This window comes from Neltuma alba, unplaced genomic scaffold (genome assembly GCF_004799145.2).
Source record: "Neltuma alba isolate B1F8T4 unplaced genomic scaffold, ASM479914v2 tig00008029_pilon, whole genome shotgun sequence".
Classification (NCBI taxonomy): Eukaryota; Viridiplantae; Streptophyta; class Magnoliopsida; order Fabales; family Fabaceae; genus Neltuma; species Neltuma alba.
Genome location: NW_021634929.1, coordinates 31,160 through 50,279, shown reverse-complemented (window position 1 = coordinate 50,279; position 19,120 = coordinate 31,160). Strand labels below are relative to the sequence as shown.

The following is a 19,120-nucleotide window of genomic DNA, read 5'->3' as shown; positions in this document are numbered from 1 at the left end:
CGAGACTATATATTTGAGCAAAGCAAGCTATACTATGAATTAACGTACTTGTTTATTTTACCAGAATCTTTCGTTGCCATATATGTAGACACTGCACGTACGTACAACGTGGTACAGACATTACCGGCGGAGTTTCTACCGTATTACATGCGTGATACTGTAAGCCTTGGAGGGTAGATTTATTTATTTATATGCAGAACCTAATGATGATTATGTGAGAGTTTCTGGGAAGAAATCAAAAGCGGAGAGGACAAGAGGACGCGCATGCATACGAACACGGTTCAGAATCTAAAAGCAAAAGCAGACAATAATATTAATTGGTCGCACCAGCAAACAGCCCCCATTAATAGCTTGATGGAATGGACGGCACGGCACGGCACAAGTTGATATATTCATAAAGTAACGGTTGGCAAAGGATCTCACTATTTTTTTCAATAGTAATTCATAAATATTTTTCTCTCGACAATAATATAATCTCAATCCTAATTCTTATACATAGTATATACATCCGCAAACTTGACGGCAGATCACGAATAAGCGAAGTTGAAAAAAATCAAAGAAAAGAAAGAAGCAGAAAGGATTTGAGAGGAGGAAACCTAGAACTGGACCAAGCAAGGGAGAGAAATGGAGGCTTACATCTCTGCTAACGTACTTATCTGTTGTGTAGAGGATTCGGACCTGTGTAGACTTTCCTCTTGTCTGCTCCGAAAATGACTTGATCATGATCTTTATTGTTTGTATTCGCTTTGAAGGCAGGAGGGGAGTGACCAGGTCTGAACTGAGAAGCGGAGCCAGAAGAAGCTTCGAAACTGTGAAATCTGGATTTTGCAGCAAGGCATGGAATGGTGAATTGTAAAAGCGTAAGGAGGATCAGAAACAGCACAACCATCAGTCCCGTCTGCTTCTTGCTCCTTGCACAAACCATCGCATGGGATTGAGATCTTCACTGACCACCCAGGATCGATCTTCTTCTCGAGACTTGACAACGAAGGTGAAGGTGAAGGTGACGGTGAGTGAGAGAGAGAGGAAGGGGGGTTGTTATATGCGAGCAAGAAATTAAAGAAGTCTTTATGGGTAGAAGTTGGAACAGAGTGGAAAAGTCAAATGAAGTGGGGGAGAGTCAAAATGCTTGGAACTTGGTGCCACACTTTGTTGGTTATATGTTGAAAAATAAAAGAAAATGCAGATTTCAGAGCCGGGTTTTGTCTCACTCAACCCAAAGACAAACACACGCAGCAAGGAAGAAAGTAGCAGGAAAGGAGAAGAAAGGGGAGGAAAAGAGAAGAAAAAGTGAGAGACAAAAATGAAGGGTTTTGAGTGATGGCTTAAAGTGAAATGAAAGCTTCCCAATTCACTTCCTAAAGTTCTAGTTAAAATGGCCAGCACACACACACCCAAAGCTTCTTGTCAAAGTTTGCACACTGTTTGGCTCTTCTTTAACTCCTCGCTGGATTCCCCTATTTATAACGTCTTTAATTTCGACAATTCTTTATACGAACACCATGCCATATATCATCTAAAGTTAAATTATTTGATGATGGGATATTCATATATCTCAAATATTGTATATCACACGTGTATGTGTGTAATGTAAAAGAGGAGAATATCGTGGAATTATGATTATTCTTAATCACACAGCCACTTAACCACCCTGCGTCACTTTCAGGTCGATCGCCGCTTCGACAATGAATTATTATTCCTAATCCAATCAAACAAAAACCCATTTCAGATTTATTTTGTTAAACTTTTTACAATTCGAAGGTCCAGAAAACAGTCGAATTGTTTCACTGTTGCATCATATGAGTGCAGACGCATTATTGACATTGACCAGCGCGCAGACTCCTGCAGATATTTTTTAACATGAAAAACAAAGATTTTATATTTTTTTTCTATATATGTTGAAAATTGCAGTTAAAGCTGTTTGATACCGAATCAATTATATTACAATAAATGCAGCGTGAAATAAGCAAACATGTTTCGCGCATTTATTTTTAAGTAACTTTCCCACACCATCGTTTTCTATCGTAAAATAATGTCGAGTCTTAATTGATCGCCAACGTAGCAGCTTTCTAGCTTCAAACAATACGGATCGAAGTAAATTAAGTTAAAAATTAAAAAAAAAGAAGAAGAAGAAAACAATACTAACTACTATTGTTCCGTACATGCATATGCCAACGAACGACTCAATTTCAGTACTTATTATTTTGATGAGTATTTTAAATTCATCAAATCTTAGACTATTTACACTCAAGCTTTAAAGAATACAGATCCAAGTAAATTAAGTTAAAAAAAATTTAAAAACAAAAAAAAAAAACAATACTGACTATTACTGTTCAATACATGCATATGCCAAACGACGACTTACTTTTAGTGATATTACTTTGATTAGCATTTCAAACTTATTAGATCTAGAATGTTTATATCTGATTTGAATTGTCCAAATTTAAAAATTTTAAAAATTTATTTTTAAATAAAAAATTATTTTTAAAAAAATGATAGTTAAAAGATTATTTTTTGTTTTAGATTCTATACATATTAAGATAATTATTTTAAACACAAAAATAAAAATAAATCAAATTCAGACTATTCAAATATGATATAAACGATTCAGATCTGTAGTGCTATTAAATGATGAGCACAGAAACTAGTTCCCAAGACAAAACGCTCAAGACAAATATCATGTATGTTTTAAGTGGGAATAAATAATTCAAAGCTGATATTTTTCAGGCTGAATATATTTACGAGTATGTCCAACTTGAATTTTTTTTGAGTCAAATGTATTAGATCGGTCCATCACTCCCATATGGCTGTCATTTTGTATCCACATACTACATCATTTGATGAATGCCTTCTTTTCTTGCAGAGGAAAAAATTACAGTTACGTCTTTGACCGTAAAACTTTCAAAAACATATGGAAATTAAATTTAAGCATACATGGCAATGGGATTTCAACAAAGTTAATTAAGGAAGTTGATTTATTTGACAAATAACGTGCTTTGCGTCAAACGAGCTAATCGTGTGATTAGACTCTCCATCGGATTTGTTAAATGAGTATGTTGGCTCACTTACTCGCATAATTATGCCCTATTTCCACACCAAGTTGCGGCTATACAAAATTGACTGATGATTCAACAATATCTACCTTTTCAAGCTTTGCTTGCCTTAGCTTGTAACTCCCAAAAATATATATATATGTGCCCAGTTCCTAGATGATGAAGTCAAAAAATAAGGAGTAAACACGTCCATTACTTTAATTGAATAGTCTGAGTTCAATTATATTATGTGATGTTACTGCGACCCAGAAATATACTATACATCTTTTGCTATGTGTATATAAAGCGAGACTGGTATATGCAGAATTTAAGTAGCAAGTATATTTGAAGCCCTGTTTGGAATTAGGTTGAAGATGATGACAGAAGAAATTATGAGAAATACAAAGGATGAATGAAGAGAAAATGGTGATGTGGGCCACGAACGAACGAAAAGTGGTGGGAGAGAGACGAATTCAGAAAACACGCATCTTAACTTTCTTGCCGGAAATGATTATGTTTTTGCTTGCTTTAATGTTTGGATCGACTAGCTCATGAAAGCCATGGAAAGTTGTCAACTTGACATATAATTTTTATACCCTAAGGTGACAGGAAGAACCATGGACCGTGGCGCTGCTATATAAAAAAGCATGCACACACATAACACATGTGTGTGCATATATAATGCATGTCTTCTGATTTAGTCCCCAAATATACGTAATCTATGATAATAGCGTTATTATTAACCATTGATTAGGGTTTTCGAATCATATTTATATGACCGTGTCTGTCTTAGTTTCTGTCTGGATGCTTGGAGAGACGAAAAGGATGAGAAATTTGATTGAGTGGCATTTGATTTGGATTGCGGCTGTGAGCTGACAGAAACGTAAGGAAAGACGAAATTTTATCTGTTTGCTCAGTGCAGACGCGGGCAAGAGAACTTCACGAAAGCTTTTTGGACAATGCATGAGAACAGGCCAATTTGAGAATAAGTCAATTTAAGGCGGTGGATTATGTAAATCTGACAAGATCAACTTGAGATCGACGCCGTTCGTCTTCTGCTTTTGACGGACAACACACAGCCATCTTCCGTTCGATGCCCTGTGTCCATCAAATTAAGTACGTGAAAAATGTGGTCATCAACGCAACTGGTCTTACATAAAAACGCTAAGCTCGACAAGTTGTTCATTTAGATACTGTATAATCTGTGCTTCCTAAATTTATACTTTTTTATTTAAAGCATTCATGTTAATTTCACATGTCAACTATCACCTTCGTTACTTAATATAAAAACTGGTTAACTGATTTAACTATATTAAGAAAATTAGATAAATTAGTTGTTTGTAATAAATATGTGTTGTCTTTCCTAAAATATTATTGTTAATCATGTGTATTAGTTAGAACTACCATATGATGAAACATTTAACATATGAAGCTACTGCAAGAACTGTCTTTAAAAAAAAGATAAATATGTGAGATGGATTCAGTATTATATTTGTGATTAAATTGAAAGTTAAACTAGTTTTATATTAAGAATCGAAGGTAGTATCAATGATTAAGAAATTTATCAAACAAGAGACAGCTCTAATGCACATGATTAAATAAGGTGGTTTAAAAAATCAAAGTATATTTATTAAAAATAACTAATTAACTAATTTTTATAATATCCATAAATTAACTATTTGTTTCTTATATTAATAACAGAAATAGTACTACATTTGGTCTTGATTATAAGACCTCGTTTGTAAACTATAAATGAAATCTTATAATTAGGACCGAAGGTAATATATGGTAAGGCTCCTCAAAATTTTATTTATACATTGCTATAAATTAAGTGGTCAGATCGTCCATGATGATCGCCAACCTGTCTCTGAGATTTCCACCTTTGATTTCTTTTGGGTTACCCTCTGGAATCGCATTATCATCTTTTCCATTCATTATCATGTCTCAGTACAGTAACTTAAATTGCAATTAGTTGTTATGAGTCTAATTAAGGAGCTGGGCCTGGAGACTGAAATAATGTCATGATTTGAATGCTGGAGTTTAAATATTTGGGTCAACTCTTAAATAGCACCAGTACATTGAACCCATACCCCATGTACTCTCACCCGTTTAAAATGTAGGACACTCGCAATCATGTCATGCATATTAAAAAAATAATTCAATTTTTATTTTTAAAAAAAATCTCGTAAGCATTGGCATGTCGTTCCCCTTTCATCCTGAACCGTAACTAATGCCCCGTTTGGTAGCATGGAAGTGGAGGCCAGGAAGCAGAAGTGGAAGTGGAACCGTGATGTTTGTATGTTTGGTAGGTGTGAACCCACTTCCCTGGGGAACTCAGTTCCATCAAAATTGATGGAACCCGGTTCCATCTCACCCCCCGGGAACTCAGTTCCAGTTCCATGGAACTGCATTTCTGACTATTTTGTCCTCTTACCATTGTTTCTTGAAACAACCGATGACCACCATGGGGATGACACAGGACGGTGGGAGGACGGCGGCGGACGATGATTCTTCACTGCTAATTTTGGTTTTTGAAGAGTTTCTTTGTCTACTCGCTCTCCCTCTTCGATCTGTGATATGGGGCAATGAACAATGGACGACAAATGGCAGACGATGGGCGACGAATGGCGAATGGTGACGGCAAGCGGTGCTACACTTGCAGAACACTACGGCAGATCTGGGGTGATAGTTTGACAGTAGATCTGAGGATGCTATTCGTGTATTCATGCTTCTACTTTTTTTTGTTTTTAAATTGGTTTGTGTATTAGATATGGGTTTGATTTGAGTATGATTATTGATTTCTGGTTTTGATTCTGATTTCATGGGGGAAGTTCAACATGTGGATAGGGGATAAGGAGGAAGAAGACGATGAATATGAGAGAGAGCTTTTTTTTTTTTGAGCTGAGGGTGTTTTGGTACTTTTATTATAAATACAAATATAAATTATAAATAATACCACACTTCCATGGTCATACTAAACACACTTTAAAACCCACTTCCACTTCCACTTCCAATTCCATTTCTATTTCCACTTCCACTTCCACTTCCATCAAAAACTCTTCCATCATACCAAACGAGGGGTAACATCTAGAATTTTATTTAGTGGAATGAATTAAAAATAGATTATTTAACATCATTAATCTAAAGCTGACCAATTTATACAGCTAATCTAAAGATGGATTATTTTTGTAAGTAATTTTGTTTAGCATCAAGAATGAGAATGTCAATGATGCATAAAGCGGACCAATAATATTGCGCAAGAATGATGCGCCTTTAAGACGATTCCGAGCGAGATCTGGCCATGATTGGAAGACAAACTAACAGAAACGTGAATGGAATAATATTTAATTAAGCGATAATAACATCATTAATATCCTCGCTGTTTGAAAGTCATAACGTGAATAAGTTGTTTTTAAATGAGAGATAATTGAAAACTGAATTCTTACGTTGATTGTTTAACACCTGGTGCAAATAATTTATAATTCCAATTCAAATCTTCGACCGAAAAATATTGAATTAATAAAGCCCCCAGTTATTTCTAGTCCGGGTAGGACCCACTAAAATGAACTGAACGGTTTATACCTATAAGAAATAAAAGAAAAACACTTTTATTCCAGCGACGCGTCTCGATTTTTTCCCCCAGTTGTCCGAGGCAATTTTATTTAAGATATTGTCAGATACTAAATATGAGTATCTTTTTTAACTGAAATTCGAATCTTGATTTAAGGGGGTGTTTGGATAAGATCAAAACCATGGTTTCAGAAATGCTTTTACGGTATACGAAGCAAATATATGGAGGAGATTGTCTCGATTTGCGGAAAAGTACTTCTGAAAAATGATTTTAAAGGCATCCAAACACCCCCTTAATATGCCCTTAATATGTGATGAGGAACAAACTTATTCTATTAGACTCAATTTCTATTGGGAACATGTCTGAATCCTGACAGTACTTCGAGGGTGAAAAAATAAACAAATAGTTCTGTTGGGTCCATGCTTGGACGCTTGGGTCTACGGTCGCCCGTTTCCTATGGCAGGACTTCTATTGGGCCCATCTGAACCGTTGGGATTTGAATTCGGCCACAAATTCTTTTTCTCTTGAACAAAAAAAGCATTTTCCTAATAAAAATTAGGTCTAACAGAAAGTATTAGTCTTTTATAATATGATGAATTAAAGTTTAAATTCCTGCTAGAAGAGGTGTCCACATTTAGTGCTGTACAGTGTCTCGAATAAGATTGCTTCCAATAAAAAAATACCTATGCATCTGAGAAATGGTTTATTTATGATTCACGCTGACACACCCATCCTTCTTTTTTTCCTTCTTTGCCGACCACTCAACCGCCCATCCTTCTTCTCCCGTAAGAAAGGCCACATACATACACACCATTATGCTCCTGACCTGCTAGGCTGCTACCAAATAATGAGTAGGTAGCGTTGTCATTAACTCATGTTTTATTTTTTGCCTCCATAACTTCATTTGCATGGTTAGAAAAAGGCGAAAAAAGCCTTAAAAAATAAATGTTTTTTTCTTAATTTAAATAAAGCACATCTACAATAGAATTTGCATGAAAATTAAAATTTAAGACACCTCAATTGCCATAACTTACAAACCTTTCGTGACGTTAGTTACGGAGTCTGGTTTGTTGTTCATTGAGGCTTAGAGTTCCATATGATGAAATTAGACCGTTTGAATTAAATACCAACGATGAACCTTTAAAATTTTGAATTATAAATACTAACTCTGGTTTTAATATAAAGTTAGTTAACTAATTTAAGCATATTAAGAAAATTAATTAAATTAGTTCTTTGTAATAAATATGTGTTATATTTTCCAAAATATCCTCGATAATTAAGTATATTAGCTAGAACTATTATTATTACAAAAACTATTAAAAAATAATAATAAATATGAGAGATAAAATAGATTAGAGTCTTATATTTAGTATCAAAATAAAATTCAAACAAGTATTTTAAATGTTGGTGAAAAATATTTTCCCCCCTAAACCAACAAAATGACTCCTGGTGAAATCTTCTTCTCACACGTGGGCCCTGAAGCCCATATCTCCATCTCGTCTCAACGAAATGAAGGATCTCGGAGCCCATATCTCCATTTCTTCCCTGACACGTAGGATCCAGTGTCGCCAATGTCTTCAGCCACTTCGACAACAACGGGCATGGCCGGAATCCATCTCCGAGACGAATGCCACCGGCAAGCTGCTGATCTTATCACCCTCTGGAACTGGAATCACATTCACAAATACTTGTTGCGGCCATGATCCCTCTGAAGAGATTGGCCTTCTTTGTGTTTGTATTAATTGGCGTTGGAGACGAAGCTCTAAGATATATGTTTGAATTTGGAGCACATAAATCAACGCCTAGAAGAATATTTTTGCATTCACACCATAGTCCGAGAGGGACGCGTGTTTTCTTCTCGTTTTGCTCTGTTTATTTATTCATTCCTGAACGCGAATTGAGAAAATTAGTTGGTGCATTTTCTTGGATTCTTATTGATCTGGTCAAGTTGGGAGCAAGCTTACGTATAGTACAAGCGTTTGCCGTAGCAACTGGAGAGTCTACACGACAACAAAATTTAAGACCGAGCCCTACTTTTGTTGACTTTTATTTTGATCTTAATTATAAGGCTCTAATATATTTTGTCTCGTATTTATGTATTTTTTTCCAAGATAGTCATTCTAATAATAGTAATTCTAGCCAATAAATTTGATTAGCAAGGATATTTTAGAAAAGACAACACTTATTTATTACAAACAACTAACTTAACTTATTTTCTTAATTTTTTCAAATTAGTCAACTAACTCTTATAATTAGGACCGGAGGTAGGTAGAGTGTGTGTGTATATATATACACACATATAAAGGAAAAAAACTATGTATAAATGAAGAGAGTTCAGCAGTAACAAGTTCAGGCAGGAGTTTATTTTTGGGTTTGCTAAATATAGTGAATAGACATATTTGTGATCCATAATCATGAAGAGGAGAATTCAGGAAGTGGTTTGCCTTCCACAAATGCTTTGAATAGCACAAGTGATCTCTCTGGTTGTGAAAACGGAGCTTCATGAGCCGCCCCTCTTATTGTGGCGTATGACAAAATGTCCCCATACACTTGTGTCCACCCCGCAACCTTATAAAACATACAAAAACCAACAATTAATTATATCGGTGTCGGGACATAATTTAATTATTAAAAAAAAAAAAGACAAAAGACTAGCCATATTCTTGGTGTAATTAAAATATCAACCTGTTTGCCTTCAAACCAGGCTCTGTAGGGCATTGTCGTTTTGAATCTAATTTCCTTGGCCAGTGCATTCACCAGAGCTCGCGACCCAATTAATGGAATCACCGAATCTTGATCCCCACTGTAAATACATGAACTGTTCTTAGAAATCAAATCTTGATTTTGACGAATCATAGTACATTTCAAGCAGAAATAGCAATAAAACTGAATTACCTATAGACAAGAACTCGAAGGCCTGACTCAACAAGTTTCCCAAGAATAGGAATTGTTGGTATCTCTAAATTCTGCATATCATATTTCACAACACTGCAACAGTATGGAACTAGTTAAGTATGGGAACTGATCTCTAGATCACTCGATAATTGGGTGGTTTGCTATATTCTGAACATAACTTACTCGCTACAAACAGACCATGTGGAGAGTCCTACGAGCTTAGCATGAAGAGCTTGCTGCACGTCTTTCCTGTTCAGGTAATTATGTGTCTTATCTTCTTCACAAACATCTATTTTTTGCGTTTCTTGCTGTGCACAAATAACACAACTCAGTAACCTCACGAAACGGGAAACAAGTATTTCAAGGAGTACGAGAAAAGGGGGGAAAAAGAGATGAAGCTTACCAATTGGCTTAACACTAAAGATTGTTGATCTATGGTAGACAAGCAGACATCGGCAGTGACGTCGTAGGTATCGACGAATTTACCAATTTCGCTTGACAATAGTTTGCCAACTCCTGCACAAGCTGGAGTGAGACTTCCGCTTTGAGCTTCCCTCCTGATTTGGGAGTAGTTACATGTCGTCGTCAAGCTCTCGTAAGCCAGATCTGATATTAGTCCATGCGACCAAAAATATTCTCCTCTTGAGTTGAAATCAGTGTTAAACTCTAACAGAGGGTTCCCTATCTGCATAAAAATCAACATATTAACTGCTAATTGTTGCCACCTTCAAATTCATATGATTATATCCTTTAATATATTCCCTAGCTAATTGACTAAATAACCTCTTCTTTATCAATCAATTTCACTGAATATAATTTTAAAATTTAAAAGCATTAAGTAATTTTAATTAAATTCATTAATTCATATAAAATTTGCTCATAGGACTTTAAAAAGATTTAGGGGTGTTATTTTTCCCCCATATACTCACTGCGATCCCTTTGAGATTGAACGGAGTCTTAGTTTGAACAATCAGCTGGGCAAGTTGAGGAACATAATGGCCTGAAAATAAATAATGTGTTAGGTTTTATAGTTTTAGGGACTGTGTCTGTGTTTTCATTTATATCAAAAGTATTGCTTTGATAACTACCTCCATAGCTTTCTCCGGTGATAAAGAAATCGTTATTCTTGTACTGAGGAAACTTATTGAACCAACGCTGAAGGAAAACAAGACTATCCTTTACTGTGGAAGAAAATAGGCCACCGTTTCATGAATCATGTCAGTAAGAATAGAGATAGGTTACTCATACTTTCAAAAAGTAAGGTTATTTTTAAAATGATGACTATAAGGTTATACTAAATATTTTATATATTTTTTTGGAGGGTAAATGCTTCATATATTAATGAAAAATGATTTTTTCCGGCAAAAAAATAATGGAAAATGATTTTTCTTTAAAGCAATGAAATGATTCTGAGTTGAGCCATAGTGGGCCTCAAAGCCCATCTTCTCTCGTCATGATTAAGGAACTCGGAAGTCCACATCTGCGTCTTCCCTAGCTCCCTGTTCCGCCGCATGATATGGAAGAGATTGCCAGAACACCCACGCAACAGACGCGAAGTCGGCGACATCGGCAACTTTATGATCAGAATAAGAATGGCCGCATCTCCACCATCGATCTCAACTGGTTTGAACCGTTGGTTATTTATTTGCTCTTTGACTCCCCCCCACCCGGCGCCCCCTGATTATGCTCCAGTGACAGAGGCGATGATTCTTTCCATCTTCGGACGGACTCACCTCTCCACAAGATAAACACATTGGTGGTAATGGATTGTGTCTTCCATAAGGGGTTCTATAAACTAGACAACAAGATTGAGGTAATGCTTTTTCTTGTTTCCCTTCCAAAGTCCGGTTCCAGTGACTAAACGGGTTCTTAGATATATAGCAAACTCAGGCCTCGTTAATTCTACACATTGATTAGTAACCCTGATTTTTAGTCCAACTTAGAATTTAGCATGTTCAGACCCAAAAAAACAGAGAGAAGATTCTATTCTAGCAGGCACAAAATTAGTTGAGTGAAAGAACCTGTAATTTCATCATCGATAAAGCGATAGAAGGATTTGTTGGCAGAGTAAGAGAAACCAACTCCAGCTGGTGATTCCAGGTATAGCATATTTGCCTCTGTAAAGAGGAGAAGATCAATCAGCAAATCGGATTCAAATTACATTTTATAATTTATATTGGTTGCTGGTGTGGTGTCTTGGACTAACCTTTGTTCCAGCTGTAATCATTCTTTACTAGACCATTTTCGGTCGGTTTGAAAGGACCATGCTCAACGAAAGCTCCAGCTCCAAGAGATGAACAGCCAGGCCCTTCAAAAACCAAAGAACAAGAAACCCAGAAATCATCTTAATTGCATCTTTCGTTTAGGAGACCGAAAAGATCATGTGTATTTCCATATTGGTTTATCCGTAAAATCATACCTCCATTCAACCAGAGAACCAGGGGCTTGGAAGCAGGGTCTACTTCTGCTTCTGCAAAGTAGTAAAACAGAGCTCTCTGCTGCTTGTCGTCGACGGTAATGTAACCGGCATATTGCTGGAACTTCACCGGCGGCTGCCCCGGCAAACTGCTGATCTTATCATCTTCTGAAACTGAAATTGCAGTCACAAATATTTGTGCAACAACAAATAATATTGTTGCAACCATAGAAAATGGTCGCGGCGACATGGTAAGCTCCGAAGATATGGTTTTGATTTTGGCCTTCTCTGTTCTGTGTGAACGGGTGACGGAGATGAAGCTTTAAGAGAAGGAAGGTAACTGTGCCTGTAAGATGTGTTTGAATTTGGAACATTTAAATTAACGCCTAGAAGAATATTTTTTCCAAGAGGGACGCGTGATTGACTTGTCTTCTTGCGTTATCGTTATTTTGTCCATTTCTTTGGGTTGTGTGAGAAAACTATTTTCATCAATATTTTCCCCTTCTTTTTGTCTGATCCTTTTAGGGTGTGCTTGGGAGATTCAGAGTCCTTTATGTTCACAATTGCATTGATGCTTGCTTTTGATTTACTTAGGGAGTGGGTTTAAGCACTGATTACAGTACAATAGCAATCATATGCCCTGAGAATAGACGCAAGCATTATGCATACAAATTGGCCCTTTTATATTCTTTTAAATTTGGATTGGGATGTGGATTTGGATGGGGTAGCTATCGTGCAAGTTCCATTAAATCTAATTTTCATTCATCTTCCAAGAAACTTCTGCGGGAAAAAGAGAGAGAGAGAGAGACAGGTATTGGGAAGCGGGTCTTGTTTGGGTTCAACGATAATTGCAGATTACATTATATGGGGAAAAGGCAAAAATTAAGAAATAGAACGTGTTTTCTACTATGCTAGAAGGCGGGATCTCCTTTTGAAAGATGTCATTAGATAGATTGTGCGATCAACACATGTCAACTACCTAACATTAATGTTGTGAAGTTTATTCGCATTGTTATTTAATGGGAAAGCGATCGTGAAATACAAGAATGAATAATCAAAAATCACATAATAATTAAATTGTGGAGATTACGCAGCAAGTGCATTTGAGGCGAGTGTCACGGGCGACAAGAAAAGGACGGCGAATGTAAAGACAAATTAGAGGCCAGAGAGGCGGAGATTGTGAGATTATTGCGCCAAGAAGAGTGCCAGATTGTATAAATTGATTTTTGTCGTGGCAGCGCAGGGACCAAATTAAAGGTCCATGGAGGAAGTCTATGTGAAGGCTCATGGGACCTTGCCAAGCCGGTGAAGCCACAACTGTGAACCCTTTAAAATAATTGATAATCCATTGGGACGATGGTGGCGCAGTATTATAATCAGAATAAATGAACAGAATAACTAACGGAGTTGATTAGATTAGGGAGAGTGGTTTGGCTGACGCCAAGAGATGCCAGAAACAACACAAAGGACCTCTCTCGGGTTTTACGTGTTCAAATACTTTCCTTTCTCTTGCAAATCACACTCATCCGTCTTCACTGAATAGATTTTAAAATCTGGTACATGTTTCGCCTTAACTAGCCGTTGAGTGAGAATTCCAGCTCGTGATATACTGTAAGATATTTTTGTCCAATAAAACCAGAACCATTGACTACGTCACGGCAACGTCAGATTCTGATTATGAGTTTTTGGGGCACTCTCTTAATTTGCGCCATTTTCGGAAGATGTGGACAGCCATATTGCAGGTCCCCACCCAACAAAAAAAACATGATCATTCACCGTCCCAATTATCTGACTATTACTGTCTCCACTTTCACAATGCATAAACCAAAAGAAAAGGGAGGGCGATGGCATTATTGCAGATAAGATCCAAATAATCCAAATATCCCATATTAGCAGATCCAAAAGAAGACACACACTGCATGATGGTCGGTCCACGGATACCCTGTACATCAAAATGCACAAAATGCGAATATTAATGGGGCGAAAGAAGTAAAATGAGAAGGGAGGAAAAAAGATATATATATATATATATATATATATATATATATATAGGGAAAAGAAAAGGTGTTTTGCAAAGCATGAGGGCATGAAGCAAGGCGCGATCCTAACCAGAAAGGAACCAAAACTGGAAAAGCAATTAGAGAGATGCATTAAGAAATTAAGGAGTGAAACCCGATGCATCACATAATATGTAATGTGTTTGGGACAGTTTGTCGGTTTCACATTCTATTGTTGGACGCAGTGCTAGTCTGCTACATAAGGATGATCATATATTACGGTTACAGTACCACATCACAACCCTTTCACAGTCTGATTTTTTCGAGCAAACTTACTTTTAGTCTCCCAGAGATCAGATCCGATCATGAAAACAACAAACGAGAAGCAAGAGCAGTCCGTACATTACTCTTTCTGGTATCTGAAACACTCTTCCATTTGTTTCATTCGGCACTTCTGGGGTGGCTCTGCAACGATGCGCTTCACCATCTGGCTGTCCAGTCGCTGCGTGAGAATGTGGATTCTGATTTAGAGTATGAGCCATCTCTTGAGGATTGGTTTTCTGAAACAGACATTAATTTGCCTGATACGTGTGGATGCTGTTTGTTGGGGATAGCTCCTGCCTTCCCCCATTATTCATCACCGAGTTTAAATAAAACTAACAAAGTGCAAGTCCTTTTGACTTTAGGAAACCATTAGATGAAAGATAAGCTTAACTGTCCATCATATTTTGATTATATGAATATTTCTTTTAAATTACAGGGTCAAATTTTTACCAAACAATTGGATAGGGCCGCAAGACCAAACTTCTATGCGGTGTGATTTTGTTGTACTTTTTTTTCAAAAATGTTATGGTGACATTTTATAAAGGGACTCAAATGGTGGCTAGGTCCTGGGTTTTAAGCAAAAGCCTGGCCTTTACTTCGTGCACGCACCGAAGTTGAGCTCTTAGTCATTTACCCGGTTCTTAAAAATTCTGCAGAGAACGCTTATCATTTAAGAAATTTCGGCATATATCCTGATTTCCTTTGAAGCAATGAATCCCATAAACAGAGATGGTGTGCGACATGCGATCGCCGTTATTACGTCTCTGAGAAGTGGAACTCCTAACGCATGTAATCTAACAGAGGCATTGAAATTTGCAGATCTTTTAGCAAAAAATGCCTATGATAATAATGCAGATTCTACATTTATTTTAGAAGCCATTGTGTTCCTCCTCACTAGATAGACTTTGATGAGTGATGACAAATTGAAAACAGTGCATGGCAATTAGTCAAATTAAAGCAAAATATATTAAAAAAAACAATTTTCGAAATTATATGTTAATAATCCCAAAAGAACAGCTTAACAATCGTTAGTTAGTTATACAAGGCTCTGTACTCTTCTTTCTTTCTTTTTTGACAGAAACAATTCAAAACCGCAGGAGAGATACAATCTATTAAAACAGAAATAATAGACAGGGCATAACCACATACGCGAGAGAGAGAGACAGAGAGACAGAAGCAAGCCCCATATACAACTGAGGCGTCCCTAACATCATCTGGGCCTGTCGCTTGGGCTCTATATTCTTTTTGCACTCTGAGACCAGGAGGTAGCCTCAGGCAACACCTTGACGAAACACTGATGAATCACGGCCTAAATTGGTCGGACCTATTGTGCTGGATGTGGATGATCATATATTACATGGACGGTTGACGGGTGGCGCATAAGCCTTTCATGGTGTTTGTAATTTTGCGAGCAAACTTTGAGTCTCTCAAAAATGGAAGTATGAAAGGTAGGGAGATGGGAAGAACAAAGGAGAAGGCATTAAAAGCGTAGCTCAGAGATCTGCTGGGTGCGACGGCGGCCATGGAGGTGCAGTAAGTGAGTATCATTCCGAAGGTGGCGAAGGTGAGCTCCAATCGGAGAGGAAAGCCACGAGTGAGGAAGTCGATGATGTAAAGAGAGAAATAAAAGCCCAGTGTGTTCCCAAACATGAAGCATACAAAAGTAACATAACTATAGGACTCAGCCCCGCCTGATAAGTGGCCGTCGCCATGAGAACCGCCACAGTGAGTAGTGCAGTCCGGACATGGCCGGGTTTATCTCTCCCTTCATCGTATCTGAGATATTTTTCCATTTGTTTCGTTCGGCCCTGCTGGTGGGGTTGAACCGCGACCGCTTCATCAGTGGCTGCGTCGTCAAAGGGTGGCGAAGGATCTCCATTCTGATTCAGGGTAAGAGCGATCTCTGAGGAATTGTTGTGTGGACTAGACATTATCGCTTATGCTGTTGTCCAACGACGTTTACTGCCTCAGCTCCTACTACCATATACCAGACCAACTACCTATTCAACGGCTAACCTTGCACCGGGAAAAATTAGTTGGTCACACTTTATTAGTTTGACTTTATTTTTGTTTTTTGATACACTAGTTTAACTTTATTTTTAATTAAATAGATTATTGTATTTTTTTCCCCTTTTCAGTCAATAGTGATAGGCTGTATGTTCATAATATGATAATGTGAATAATACATAAATTGTCATAAAAATAAAATACAAGAAAAGATTTAAAAAAAATAAAACGATGGAATAAATTTATTTATCATCAACATAAAAATAAAAACTTATTATACTTATATATAACTGTTGCAAACATCTATATATAGTTTGAAACATGGTTGATTTTAATTTTATTTAGATTTATCTGACAAAAATAATCTATTTGCATTCTCAATAAGAGCTACACATGCATTATCTGCTAACTTGTTTTGTCTTATAAATTAACAAATTATAAGTAATACACACTTATAATCGGAGAAACTATAAAAATTCAATCAAAAGGAAAAAAACCGGAAAAACCTAGTTATAAATGAAGTAAAATTATAGGCGCTTGTATCTTAATTTTTTTTTCATAGAATGAAATCAATAAACGGAAGTCCTTTGACTCTGGGAAACAGTTAGATATGCAAGATAAGCTTAATTACTCTGACCTCCAGACGCGGTACTAGAGTTTAATCAGACCACTAAATGGAGGTTTAACTTGTTGACTTTGGGAAACAATTGGATAGTTAGATAAAAGACAAGCCCGCGGTTTTCATCATATTTTTATTTAAATATGTTTCTTTGAAACGGAAATCAAAGTTTTATGAATTGATTCCGATGATGAGCATGTCAAATACGAAGTCAGATTAAAATCTATGCATCTGGAAGTGCCCATGTGTGCTGATATTCGGAGCATGATCAACCTATGCGGTGTGATTTTTGCAGTTCTTAAGTTGGCGTGATAGAGAATTTTGCAAGTTTATTAGGACGAAACTTCAAATATAAAACAACAAATAATTCGATTTTTAACGTAAAAGATTGACTCATCCGCTTTCTAATCACCACAGATCAATCATTTTAATTTCACAATTTCCTTTGCAACCTCTATGGTTTAAAACAGAATGCATATGTGCCCTGTCCTTGTTGCAAGAAATCGGATCGATATGTGTATTTTTTAACATACTCATTAATCATTACCATTACATTCAACGTGTCACGATTTCATACGTAACCTTGTGACTTACAATGAAACTATTTATCATGTTAATTCTCTTTTCAAAAACGGCTTGATAAGAATTTCGCATATTGCTATTTTACCTCCTTTAACGCAAATCTGCCCCCGGGGGGGGGGGGACGGCTTTTTAAAAATTGACATTTTCAAGTTGACCATGGCCCAGTTTTTGCACATTTAGCTCATGACATTGATGGCCCATTTGAAAAAACTTATGACTAATTTTTCAATCATGATTTACAGAATACAAGATAAGCGTATATATTATTTTATCTTTGTCAAATAGATTATAGATGAATGATTATTATATTTTAATTTTACATGTTAAATATTTAATACAAATGGAAAAAAATCTAATGCCATACTCGCAGATTAAATTTATCTTCAGTGCTTAACAAAATATTAGGCGTAATTATTGGAGCGCTTTAAAATTTTAAATGGGCTTATATAAATGATTAGCACATCATCTGAAATAATTTTATTCGTTTCTGTTGGAATCATCTACAACACACGCTTCCCCGAGAAAACCAGCACCAACACCCCTCGTCCGTGGGTTCAGCTGGCGAAGGGGTCAGACTCTCTCACCAAAGGGAGGGGGTTCGATCCTGGGGAGTGCCACTTTGTTGTGGCTCCAGTCACGGCATTGGGGGAGGCATCTCCACAAGCGTAGTGAAGCTGGGTGATTCCTACCTTCGGACCAGAAAAAAAGGGCTTGCTTGTCATGCTCCCGTGCCCATAGGGACAGGCCCCAGTGGATCAAACGTTAGGGGCCCTGCCCTTGGATCGTGGGTGAGCCCGACCCCTTTCCTAAAATTTTTCAATCAAAAAAAAAAAAACCCAGCACCAACGCCTTTTGTGTGTGTGTGCGCTTTTGATTTTTGGTTGCAATGCAACATCAGATTCTGATTGTCATTTCTTAATTCAGTGGCGTCCCAAACACACGCTGCCTTTTACGTCCACTCTCTCAGGGTCCGTTTTTACCAACTGTTTTGGACGGTCTTGAATGGGGTGAGATCACATGCGTTGAAACTAATTGGGCTAGCCCATTCTCACTCAGTGGCTCAATTTCTGCCGGCTACTTCAACATTTCGGACTTCGCCTCTTGGTCTATGGTCGCTGAAGCATCTTTTGTGATTCATCCATCAGATTCCCACTTCCCACAGTTCTATGTCGACCCTCCCCCAGATTCCTCTCTGAAACACTATCAGCCGGCAACAACAGGGACTGCGGCGATCTGTTTTGGCCCTTTAAACATTCTCCCTTAACTAAATTTATAAATATTTGGCTCACCATTATCATCGTCCTTGGCTGTTCTCCTTCTCACGCCGGTGGTTGGCCGGACCAGATATCCACACAATGATTATTGAGCAATCCAAACAGCCCCTAAATCATAATTTTAAAAGTGTTTTTATAATATGCGAAGTAAATATGTGGATGAGTTTGCATCGATCGGTGAAAAAGTATTTTTTTTAAAATGATTATTGAGCAATCCAAACACCCCTTAACAGACCAACTACTCAAAATTTGGGTCTCTTTGATTAGCACTTCTGTTAACAACTCATCAATCTGATTAGATGACTTTTCAGGAGTAAGAAAACAGACTGTAGATTTATAGATCTTAATTTTATGAAATTGGTGAATAATTTGATTGTAGTCAAATAAAAAATGTTAGGTTAGA

The 19,120-nt window shown here is 37.0% G+C and overlaps 1 protein-coding gene across 1 annotated transcript; it reads right to left on the bottom strand.

The window, feature by feature from the left end:
- Nucleotides 1-8,901: 8,901 nt before the first annotated feature.
- On the bottom strand, nt 8,902-12,204 carry LOC114753621 (serine carboxypeptidase-like 45). The gene is made up of 10 exons (XM_028942316.1): nt 11,918-12,204; nt 11,705-11,806; nt 11,520-11,615; nt 10,587-10,679; nt 10,428-10,498; nt 9,902-10,183; nt 9,682-9,806; nt 9,499-9,591; nt 9,289-9,406; nt 8,902-9,171 (listed from the first exon to the last, which is right to left on the bottom strand). Exons 1-10 carry the CDS (start codon nt 12,162-12,164, stop codon nt 9,016-9,018), a joined length of 1,383 nt encoding a protein of 460 aa, XP_028798149.1. The 5' UTR covers nt 12,165-12,204; the 3' UTR covers nt 8,902-9,015.
- Nucleotides 12,205-19,120: the final 6,916 nt, after the last annotated feature.